This window comes from Budorcas taxicolor, chromosome 6 (assembly GCF_023091745.1).
Source record: "Budorcas taxicolor isolate Tak-1 chromosome 6, Takin1.1, whole genome shotgun sequence".
NCBI lineage: Eukaryota > Metazoa > Chordata > Mammalia > Artiodactyla > Bovidae > Budorcas > Budorcas taxicolor.
In genome coordinates, this window is record NC_068915.1 from 2237824 (window position 1) to 2250642 (window position 12819).

General features: G+C 38.0%; 1 protein-coding gene across 1 annotated transcript in view; it reads left to right on the plus strand.

Moving 5' to 3' along the window:
• The window catches only part of MARCHF1 (membrane associated ring-CH-type finger 1), a 503717-nt gene that overhangs the window by 239083 nt on the left and 251815 nt on the right, over nucleotides 1–12819 (plus strand). The window contains exon 2 of the mRNA XM_052642212.1: nucleotides 7276–7326. Coding sequence (XP_052498172.1) covers nucleotides 7276–7326 — 51 coding nt within the window. The remainder of the gene's footprint in view (nucleotides 1–7275; nucleotides 7327–12819) is intronic.

A 12819-nucleotide genomic window follows, 5' to 3' on the forward strand; every position in this document is an offset into this window, starting at 1 on the left:
AACAAATAGCCAGTCCAGGTTCGATGCAGGATACATGATGCTTGGGGCTGGTGCACTGAGACGACCCAGAGGGATGGTACATGGAGGGAGGAGGGAGGGGGGTTCAGGATGGGGAACACGTGTACACCCGTGATGGATTCATATTGAAGTATGGCAAAATCAATACAATATTGTAAAGTAAAAACAATAATAACAATTAAATAAATGATAAATGGTTTAAAAAAATAAAGGCAAGGAAAAAAAGTATTTTTTTATCAAAAGGACATGTGGTTTTTAATAAATCTGTTGAGTTTTATTATATTATTCAATGTCTTTGTGTCATTTTTTTTTTATTACAAGCCACATTGCTTTGAAAGACTTTTCTTCTATTTTAAGCTTTAATTCTTTAACTGTTTAGCAGAAATAGTTTCATGATCAAGTTAAAATTTTTCAGATGATGCTCGAAATTGCCTCACTTTTTCCTCTTTCAAATATTCTTGTCTTTTATCCTGGGGTGAGGAGGACAAAGGAAGAAAACTGTAGAATACCATCATATCTGTTGTCTGATTAGTGGTCTGAAATTATCTTATTCTGATTTCTGCACTTAGAAATAGATTTTTTTTTTCCTTCAAAAACAAACAAAAATCCTCCCTCAAGCTTCTTTACTTCCCTCTCCTGATTACTGGTATGATATAGAGGGTAGTCTTCTGTAGATAAATACAAGTCCACTGTATCATACATTCTTTAACACAGAGCATTCCACTTTAAAGGAACTATGTCATTTTCCTTAGATTATAATGTTAAATGAGTAAAAACAATTTAGTAACAATTTCCTTATTTGGTAAGCATTTATTCTTGCTAGTGATAATAATCAAAACTTGCTTAGTAAGGTCAAATTTAAAAAAATAATTCTTACATGAATAATAATAATCACAAAAAATTAGCAACATGTGATACATTAAAAAGTATAAACTTTTGAAAAGATTTTAAACTAGTTATGAAATTAGAAGTCTCTCTCCCTGCATGCCATAAATAAGCTGCTAAGATTGATCTACTAAAATATCTTATCAACATTATTGCTTCACAATCCCATAATTTTTGTGTAGGTTTGTCTGGAACTCTTGTTGGTTTCAACTTTTAGTGACCTACAAGATCATTATAATTTGGGTACCAGTAAGTCACATTATATACTGTGATAGCTTCTATTTAATCTAAGGTGAATCAGTGAACTAAAATGGACTGCAATAGGTTAAATTTATCTCAGATGACCATTATATCTACTACTGTGGGCAGGAATCCCTCAGAAGAAATAGAGTAGCCATCGTGGTCAACAAGAGAGTCCGAAATGCAGTACTTGGACGCAATCTCATAAACGACAGAATGATCTCTGTTTGTTTCCAAGGCAAACCATTCAATATCACAGTAATCCAAGTCTATGCGCCAACCAGTAACACTGAAGAAGCTGAAGTTGAACGGTTCTATGAAGACCTACAAGACCTTTTAGAACTAACTCCCAAAAAAGATGTTCTTTTCATTATAGGGGACTGGAATCCAAAAGTAGGAAGTCAAGAAACACCTGGAGTAACAGGCAAGTTTGTCCTTGGAGTACAGAATGAAGTAGGGCAAAGGCTAATAGAGTTTTGCCAAGAAAATGCACTGGTCATAGCAAACACCTTCTTCCAACAACACAAGAGAAGACTCCACACATGGACATCACCAGATGGTCAACACCAAAATCAGATTGATTATATTCCTTGCAGCCAAAGATGGAGAAGCTCTATAGAGTTAACAAAAACAAGACCAGGAGCTGACTGTCGCTCAGATCATGAACTCCTTATTGCCAAATTCAAATTTAAATTGAAGAAAGTAAGGAAAACCATTAGATCATTCAGGTATGACCTAAATAAAATCCCTTATGATTATACAGTGGAAGTGAGAAATAGATTTAAGGGACTATATCTAATAGATAGAGTGCCTGATGAACTAGGAATGAGGTTCTTGTACAGGAGACAGGGATCAAGACCATCCACATGGAAAAGAAATGCAAAAAAAGCAAAATGGGTATCTGGGGAGGCCTTACAAATAGCTGTGAAAAGAAGAGAAGTGAAAAGCAAAGGAGAAAAGGAAATATAAAAGCATCTGAATGCAGAGTTCCAAAGAATAGCAAGAAGAGATAAGAAAGCCTTCCTCAGCGATCAGTGCAAAGAAATAGAGGAAAGCAACAGAATGGGAAAGACTAGAGATCTCTTCAAGAAAATTAGAGATACCAAGGGAACATTTCATGCAAAGATAGGCTCAATAAAGGACAGAAATTTTATGGACCTAACAGAAGCAGAAGATATTAGCGAGAGGCAGCAAGAATACACAGAAGAACTGTACAAAAAAGATCTTCATGACCCAGATAATCACGATGGTGTGATCACTCACCTAGAGCCAGACATCCTGGAATATGAATTCAAGTGGGTCTTAGAAAGCATCACTATGAACAAAGCTAGTGAAGGTGTTGGAATTCCAGTTGAGCTATTTCAAATCCTGAAAGACGATGGTGTGAAAGTGCTGCACTCACTATGCCAGCAAATTTGGAAAACTCAGCAGTGGCCACAGGACTGGAAAAATCAGTTTTCATTCCAATCCCAAAGAAAGGCAATGCCAAAGAATGCTCAAACTACCGCACAATTGCACTCATCTCACATGCTGGTAAAGTAATGCTCAAAATTCTCCAAGCCAGGTTTCAGCAATACATGAACCGTGAACTTCCAGATGTTCAAGCTGCTTTTAGAAAAGGCAGAGGAACCAGAGATCAAATTGCCAATATCTGCTGGATCATCGAAAAAGCAAGAGAGTTCCAAAAAAAACACCTATTTCAGCTTTATTGACTATGCCAAAGACTTTGACTGTGTGGATCACAATAAACTGTGGAAAATTCTGAGAGAGATGGGAATACCAGACCACCTGACCTGCCTCTTGAGAAACCTGTATGCAGGTCAGGAAGCAACAGTTTGAACTGGACATGGAACAGCAGACTATTTCCAAATAGGAAAAAGAGTACCTCAAGGCAGTATATTGTCACCCTGCTTATTTAACTTATATGCAGAGTACATCATGAGAAACCCTGGACTGGAAGAAACACAAACTGGAATCAAGATTGCTGGGAGAAATATCAATAACCTCAGATATGCAGATGACACCACCCTTATGGCAGAAAGTGAAGAGGAACTCAAAAGCCTCTTGATGAAAGTGAAAGAGGAGAGTGAAAAAGTTGGCTTAAAGCTCAACATTCAGAAAACAAAAATCATGGCATCTTGGTCCCTTCACTTCATGGGAAATAGATAGGAAAACAGTGGAAACAGTGTCAGACTTTTTTTTTTTTTTTTTGGCTCCAAAATCACTGCAGATGGTGACTGCAGCCATTAAATTAAAAGACGCTTACTCCTTGGAAGGAAAGTTATGACCAACCTAGATAGCAAATTGAAAAGCAGAGATATTACTTTGCCAATGAAGGTCAGTCTAGTCAAGGCTATGGTTTTTCCTGTGGTCATGTACAGATGTGAGATTTGGACTGTGAAGAAAGCTGAGCGTCAAAGAATTGATGCTTTTGAACTGTGGTGTTGGAGAAGACTCTTGAAAGTCCCTTGGACTGCAAGGAGATCCAACCAGTCCATTGTGAAGGAGATCAGCCCTGGGAATTCTTTGGAAGGAATGATGCTAAAGCTGAAACTCCAGTATTTTGGCCACCTCATGTGAAGTGTTGACTCTTTGGAAAAGATTCTGATGTTGGGAGGGATTGGGGGCAGGAGGAGAAGGGGATGACCGAGGATGAAATGGCTGTATGGCATCACTGACTCGATGGACGTGAGTCTGAGTGAACTCCGGGAATTGGTGATGGACAGGGAGGACTGGTGTGTTGCAATTCATGGGGTTGCAAAGAGTTAGACACGAGTGAGCGATTGAACTGAACTGAAAGAATTTAAACTGATCATAATGAGTTATGACAACCATATTTCACTGATCCAGAAAAAAAGAACACATCACAGCAATAGTAATGGGACGAACCACCCAATTAATCAGTAGCAAGTTGGACAGATGGCTTTGGAACTTTTCCATGAGGGAAAGAAAGTGCTTCTTCTGTTGCTTTGCTTTGAAAGCAAAGCAGACTGGAATCTTTACTTCTCTTTGGTAGAGAGCAATTTGATTCTCCATTCTTAAGTTTTATATGCCAGAATCTGATCCACAATGGAGGTGGAATTTCAGGACAGAGAAACTAGAGTGCTTATATTAAAATTACATATCTGGTAACTTGTAATGATTGTCATGATTTTCAATGTAGCTCTTTGGGTATTTCCTCTACCTGTGAATAATAATGGGAATATTATAATCTTGTAATCTATGAATTTTTTCATCTGTAACTCATTTGATCCAGCCCCCAATATATTATCTATCCATTTCACAGGGAGGAATTTAGAGGCCTGTGATCTTGAATACACTCCTGCTAGAACCAGTGCAAAGGTACAAGTCTAGTTCACATCAAAACCCCAAATTTTACACCACCACAGGTGAGCAACAGGGTAACTTCTTTGTTCCCAAGTGTTAACTGGAATAAAAATAATAGAGACCTTAGCCATGGCAAAATGCTAGCCCTTGTCTAAGCTTGTTTATTTCCTTCAGTGACTAACCTTGTATTAAAACAGAATAGAACTAATGGATTTCAAGGTAAAAGGCCTTTTGAAATACTAAATAATCAATCAGGTGTTCCCCATGCGGCTAGACCAGGAGCTGCTGTGGGAATTGTCTGCTTATTATAGCCCCATGATGAACTCATTCACAATTGTGGAAGGACCTGACCCTCGTTTTTATCTCAAGACATTGCAGAGTCCCACTTGGTTGGAAAAAGTAGGTAACCTGATGTCAAATCCAATTTGTATAGTACTTCTTAGTTCTTGCTGAAGCACCTTTCAATTTTAGTTCTTTGGTTAGGTTCTCAAATATCACATAAATATAGAAAACACAGTAAAAGAACCAGGACAATCAAACTCCCCTCAAATCTGTTATATCATTGACCTCTCTTCTATCAAGTAGCATGTCAAAATACTGAATTTCACTGAGAAGAAAAGATGGATTCGTTTTGTTTTCTGGTCTGTAGAAGAGGAGTTGAAGTGTCAGTGGAAAAGTACCTCTCTCCATCACCAGAGGAAGCTAATCAAGGAAAAATGTCTTCGGGGGACACACACATTAATCTCCAGCTGGATCACAGGGCTGTTACAAGGTGTAACTAATCATATAGTTGTGACTCATCTCGGTCTGTAATAACATGCTTCACAGTGACATTCATGGTTGTATGACATGAAAGTTGCATGTAAAGGAAAAAGCAATGTTCAGCTGTAATGCCTGCAAGCCTGCGCCAGACTCAGTGACAGTCTGCAGTGAATGCAGCCACTGTGTTTCCACATTAACACATTGCCATATCCCCTCATCACAGTGTTTCTGAAAACTGTCTCCAGCAGTCATCGCTGGGCAATTTCAGGCCCGCAGATTGTTATAAAAACTTAGTTTTCAAAAATGACTTCTGTCAAGATGCACTGTAGTTGTTGAAAGGTTGTTGTTGAATCAGGACGCCAGGATTCTTGGCCCCCAGAGGAGAAGAATTCAATCCGGGGCCAGAGACGAGGCTTGATTCCTCAGAGCTTTTGTGTAATAAAGTTTTATTAAAGTATAAAGGAGCTAGAGAAAGCTTCTGACATAGGCATCAGAAGGGGGCAGAAAGAGTACCCCCCTGCTAGTCTTCAGCTGGATGTTATATGGTCACCAGCCATCTGTTAAAGAAAAAAAGGAATGTCTCAAAACTTAGAATGGCACCATGCCCCTCACCCATAAGATGTATTTTGGGATAATCTTGGCACCAAATTGTTTATCTTGGGCCATAAAATTATTAACTTGAATCTTGAAGAAGGGCAGATCACCATACAAATAGTTTCATTTACATAGATTAGAGGGACAATATCGGAGTATAACATACTGGTTTATCAAGTAGGTTCTGTGCCCAAAAGGCAGAACCGACTTGAAGACAGAGTTTGGGGTAAATGCATAGTACATTAGCATAGCTTAAGATAAACATTTCCATAAGAAAAAGGCAATGGTTAACTTCAAGTAAAACCAGGTGTCATTATGGCAACACAGAATTTTAAGAGAAACCTCCTTTTAAATTTGTATAGAGAAGGGAAAAATATCGCTAGTTTGTTTCCTCCTGCCGCCTAAGAGAGATAAAAATGTCTGACACTTGCAGGCTATTTCCTCCGTTTGGAGAGCCCTGGCCTTCCTGTTACCTTCTCATTGTCTACTCTGATCCACTGTGGTATTGAGTCCAGATTCTCAGAAATATTTTTTAAAAGATTTCTAAAGTGCTAAATACAGACCTTTCACAAAATATTGGTTTCCAGAACAGGGTCTTTCAAGGTTTGCTACACCGAAGGAAAGATGTTCTGTGACCTCTTGGATTCTGCTTGCAGATCAGATAACTGGTGTGGCGGGAGGAGGGACGACCTGGCGTGGGCCCGCGCTCAGCCCTCTGTGCCTGCAGGCAGCGCAATGCCTGAGGCCTTCTAACGAGGGGGACTGTTAGTAGGGGCCCTTTTTACTTTAAAATTGTACGAATTTTATCTATTCAAGAGCTTTTTGCATGCTTCTTTTCTCCTAAATTGAAAATTCCTTTAGGAAGCAAGAACAGAGGTATAATTTTTTAAATTTATTTTTTAAGCTTTAAATTTTAAAATATTTTTAATTTAAACAATTACCTTTTAAATTGTTTTTAAACTCTTTCTCATTTTTAAAATAAGATAAAAGACAAATAAAGTGTACTGTAGAAGAATACAAGTTAGTTATGTACCATGTACCAAATATTGCATACAGATGCAATATTTACTGACACTGAGAACCAGAATTTACTCAGAATTTCCGGTAGCCAAAGCCAAAAAAGAAATAAGGAACTATATTTTCATTTCCGAATCTATTTCAAAGGAACTGCATATATTTTTCTAGAGAAATAAGCATTTCCTGGAAATAAATATTCCTAATATTCCTAGATTGGTATAAACCCTGATACTAATTGAAATGTTTTTTAAAAAGACACTAATATGTACTACACAAAATTTGTATGAGAAATACTATCTTCTGTAAGCAGTTTTCATGTCTATCAGTTCAGTAAGAAGGACATCTACGTTTCGGCTTGTGATATGCTTTCTTTTCTCAGTGGTAAAGATTATTGCTATATTTTAATCAATGTCTCCAATCTTTTTTTTTCAGAATGACAAATCCCCAAGACGATCTGCAAGTCGATCAAGTAATATTTCAAAAGTAGGTGAAATATATTCATTTCCTTGTTCATTGATTTACATATTTTATGAGTTCAAGTAAATATCTTATAATGTTTTACATGCAATTGTTATCTGTGACCAGTGTACAAATATGACTTGCTAATGGTAATAACTATTTTAAGGGTTTACTGTGATAAAAGGACATGTTTTCACACAACAAAATGAGTGAAGCTATTTTTTTCCTCTTCAGTGCTGTATGCAAAAAAATAATTTGCTGCTTTCAGGATGTCACTCAAAGCATGTTAATCCTCTCACTTCATCTCAGAGGGCTGCCACACACATCAGTGCACACTCTGTCAAACATCATGGGTACAATTTGCCTGAACTGAATTTTTCCAGGTGTTTGGGCTCAACTATGGTGGAACTTAACCAGGGCAAGTTTTTGAAATCAATTTAAGACATTAGTTTGGTAAGATATTTGCTTTAAAGAGTCAATGGTTGAAAAAAATCATATTGCTCCCTAGATTATCTATAAATCCAAGCAAGACACCAGAGTGTTGAAAAGGTTATGGCATAGGAGAGATATTCTGGATTTTTATTTCACCTTGAAAAAAAATTCAGTTCAGTTCAGTCGCTCAGTTGTGTCCGACTCTTTGGAACCCCGTGGACTGCAGCACACCAGGCCTCCCCATCCATCACCAACTCCCAGAGTTTACTCAAACTCATGTCCATTGAGTTGATGATGTCAAACAACCATCTCATCCTCTGTCGTCCACTTCTCCTTCTGCCTTCAATCTTTCCCAGCATCTGGGTCTTTCCAATGAGTCAATTTTTTGAATCAGGTTCCCAAGTACTGGAGCTTCAGCTTCAGCATCAGTCCTTCCAATGAATATTCAGAGCTAATTTCCCTTAGGATGGACTGGTTGGATCTCCTTGCTGTCCAAGGGGCTCCCAAGAGTCTTCTCCAACACCACAGTTCAAAAAGATCAATTCTTCGGTGCTCAGCTTTATTTACAGTCCAACTCACATCCATACATGACTACTAGAAAATCATAGCTTTTACTAGATGAACATTCCTTGGATTGGTCATAATTTTTCTTCCAAGGATAAAGTGTCTTTTAATTTCATGGCTGCAATCACCATCTGAAGTGACTTTGGAGCCCCAAAGAAATCAAGTCCATCACTGTTTCCACTGTTTCCCCATCTATTTGCCATAAAGTGATGGGACCAGATGCCATGATCTTAGTTTTCTGAATGTTGAGTTTTAAGCCAACTTTTTCACTTTCCTCTTTCACTTTCATCAAGAGGCTCTTTAGTTCTTTTTCACTTTCTGCCATAAGGGCAATGTCATCTACATATCTGATGTTATTGATATTTCTCTCAGCAATCTTTATTACAGCTTTTGCTTCATCCAGTCCAGCATTTCTCATGATGTACTCTGCATATAAGTTAAATAAGCAGGGTGACAATATATGGCCTTGACATACTCCTTTCCCAATTTGGAACCAGTCTGTTGTTCCATTTGTGGTTCTAACTGTTGCTTCTTGACCTGCATACAGATTTCTCAGGAGGCAGGTCAGGTGGTCTGGCAGTCCCATCTCTTTAAGAATTTTCTAAAGTTTATTGTGATCCACACAGTCAAAGGCTTTGGCATAGTCAATAAAGCAGAGGTAGATACTTTTCTCAAACTCTCTTGCTTTTTTAATGATTCAGTGAATGTTGACAATTTGATCTCTTGTTCCTCTGCCTTTTCTAAATCCAGCTTGAATATCTGGAAGTTCATGATTCATTTACTGTTGAAACCTGGCTTGGAAAATTTTGAGCATAACTTTGCTAGTGTGTTAGATGAGTGCAATTGTGTGGTAGTTTGAGCATTCTTTGGCATTGCCTTTACATTGGCATTGGAATGAAAACTGATTTTTTCCAGTCCTGTGGCCACTGTTGAGTTTTCCAAATTTGCTGGCGTATTGAGTGCAGCACTTTCACAGCATCATCTTTTAGGATTTGAAATAGCTTGACTGGAATTCCATCAGCTCCACTAGCTTTGTTCATAATGATGCTTCCTAAGGCCCACTTGACTTCATATTCCAGGATGTCTGGCTCTAGGGGAGTGATCACACCATAATGATTATCTGGGTCATGAAGATTTTTTTTGTACAGTTCTTCTGTGTATTCTTGCCACCTCTTCTTATATCTTCTGCTTCTTTTAGGTCCATACCATTTCTGTACTTTCTTGTGCCCATTATTGTATGAAAAGTTCTCTTGGTATCCCTAATTTTCTTGAAGAGATCTCTAGTCTTTCCCATTCTATTTTTTTCCCTCTATTTCTTTGCACTGATCACTGAGGAAAGCTTTCTTATCTCTCCTTGCTATTCTTTGAAACTGTGCATTCAGATGGGTATATCTTTCTTTTTCTCCTTTACTTTCCACTTCTCTTCTTTTCATAACTATTTGTAAGGCCTCTTCAGACAACCATTTTGCCTTTTCGCATTTATTTTTCATGGGGATGATCTTGATCCCTGCTTCCTGTACAATGTCGTGAACTTCCATCATGACAGAGTTCATCAGGCACTCTATCAGATCTAATCCCTTGAATCTATTTGTTACTTCCACTGTATAATCATAAGGGATTTGATTTCGGCCACACCTGAATGGTCTAGTGGTTTTCCCTACTTTCTTCAACAAAAATGAAGAGCCATTTTCTAAGATGAGTTGCTATTCAATTTATAGATTGATATTTGGAGAGTGAAAAGTCATTTAAAGCCATTTGTGAAATTGAAAAATTATGACTTTTGAAAATTTAATGCTGATAAAGATGAATTTGCCATGAAGAGAACACCCATGACAGGTCCTTGCAGTTGCCAGTACTCTTTCCAGCCCTGAGATCAGCTTCGTATATAAATTTTGCATTATTTTCCTTCAGAAGGGCTCCCAAAGCAGCAATAAACTATAGGTACTACAGAACATAGACCCACTCCCATTTTGATAAGTTTTTGTTCTGTCTTGTTTTCACAAACAAAGGGCTTTATTATTCATTGAAAAAATAGCAGTAGCCAAATTATCAGCATTTTCTTAAGCTGGTTTCCCAAGGCTGATTCTAATGAGACAGTGTTAAGATGGTCAGGGGGAACCTGTCAACACACTGGTTCAGGTACAGGAATGTCTGCACTTCAGAAGCTCTAATAGATAGTAGAGATGCCTGTCTGTTGCTCTATAGGGAGACCACCTCTCTGTGTTGCAATGCTCTCCACTGTACAGACAAGCTCAGCAACATAGGCCAGAACAAAAGCAGTCAGTGTTTCTGCTTCCAAGATGTGCAGAGACGCAACACACCCACGGAGAACTGTATCTCAGCGGATGGAACCACTCATCCCTACGGACTTTCCAATCTAGGCATCTTCCTAACATTTGCGAGTCCCTGTGCCCAGAAGTGAAAGCACCAGCCCCAGGGACAGGGGACCTGAGTGTACATCATCACTGTCACTTCCTACTTCTGGGACCAGAGACACTCATCCTCCCTGAGACACACTTGCCACCACTGAGACATGAGGTGATGGTATCAGTCACCTGAAAGTTTTTCTCAAGTGGTTGTGAATCAAAACAGTACCTCTCCATGAATCATCACATCATGGAGAGTCCTGCCTGAAAGTACATGGCATCATCATCTTTCTGAACATGAATGTTAATACTGACCTAAAAACCTGTAGACAGTACTGACAAATCCTTCGTCATGCCAAATATTTCTTTGTGACCCAGGTGAAATTGTATCTTCATTTCCAAGCTGCTGTTTGACTTCTACACAATGCAGCATGTTTATTACTTTTACCTTTTATTTTATTCTTTTTTTTTTAATTGGAGGATAATTGGTTTTCAGTGTTGTGATGGTTTCTGCTGTACATCAACATGAATCAGTCATAATCATATTCATTCTTTAAGAAATGAGAAAGTCTGAAGTAAAGTTTTCCTTCCATGAGTTCTCCTTCCGGGCTCTGACACATATTAATTGCAGCCTTGAGTAGGAGACAATTGATGATAAAATACATTATATTCAAAGAGAAAAGAAAAGTTCTGTTGTAATTGTTCAGTTGCAAAAGCTCAAATCATCACACCTCTGTAGGGGTGAAAGGATTTCAGTATGCTTAATTTTATTTTGCTTCAGCCAACAGGATTCCACTTTTATTTACGTTCAGAAGGATGGGAACAGAAAATAAATCCATTGTTGAATCCTTAATACTTTTAATTGAATGATTAAGTGATAAACTCTTCATTAAGACCAGATAACTTACCAAAGATGGAATGGCAAAAGTATAGCAATATTTGAGCTTTTGGACTTTTAAAGAGGTGGAGAAAAAAATTTCAATGAAACAAGGGTGATTTTTCTCTAAATTTCTCAAAAGAATTATGTTAAACACTAAAAAAGTGTTTCTCAAGGGTGTGATAATCAATATAACAGAGTAACTAAGACCATTAAGACCATGGATTCAGAGTAACTGCTTAGAGGTGTCATTTAACTTCTTTAGTAACTTTATGTGTAAAAGAAGAGTGCATAACAGTATCTATCTCTCAGAGGAGTACTTAGCACAGTAGCCAGCACTCTTTCAGTATGAGCTGCTATTATTATGGGGCTTTTAATGATGACATCTCAGCGACAACACAGTGAGTGCTCGGTAATCTTTTTGTGAGTAAGTGAATTTGTGACTCTAGTCATAGTATAGGCATCATTCTCTGGGCAGAATAAGAGTAAATATTAATAATAGATTGGACAGGATGAAGTCAAGTTTAAGATTCAGTAAAACTTTTGTGATCTGACATAATTTTATTGAAAAATGACTACACATTCTTGTTTCATTAAAATGTCCATGTATATTTAACAATAAAAATTCTTTTTAGTCAGTGACAATCCTACTCATAATGAGCATCTTCCTTAACTGTTGTCAAATTTCTGCTATCCTTGATCATTTCATAAAAGAAAGTCACAGTTCAAAGGACTCCATCCTGCAGAACTGTCCTCCTCACTGTTGAGTCTTCCCATTTCCTGCAGTTACTTACTGAATCATACCTTCTAGGCATTAATATGTGTGAAATGTCTCCATTGGGAATCTTATTCTATCCTGGGAATGATGGAGTAATGAGAAAAATCCCCTCCAAGTTCTCAGCAAGCTTAAAGTGAAGAAATTCAGATGTGGCATAGATATATGAGATATAACTTATAATTTAATATATACATAAATTATAATTTACTATATATTAAGTGGAATTATGTCCAAAAATGATAACAGAGCAAGCAGCCCTGCACCTCTCCCTCTAGAAAGTTCTACTGGCAAGGATGGCCCTTGGCTGGTATCTAGGATTTCGGGAGTGGAATACTACCACCCTAACTGGTAAGAATGGCTCATGGTGCTTAAGTTGTGCCAACAATATTGCTTATCCTAGAGACCTGCTTTCATTATGGGAGGTCTGGGATTTGGGTACATGCGACAGTGAGTACCTGCATGACCAGCCCCCAGTGAATGTTGGGGCTGGGTCTCTCTTG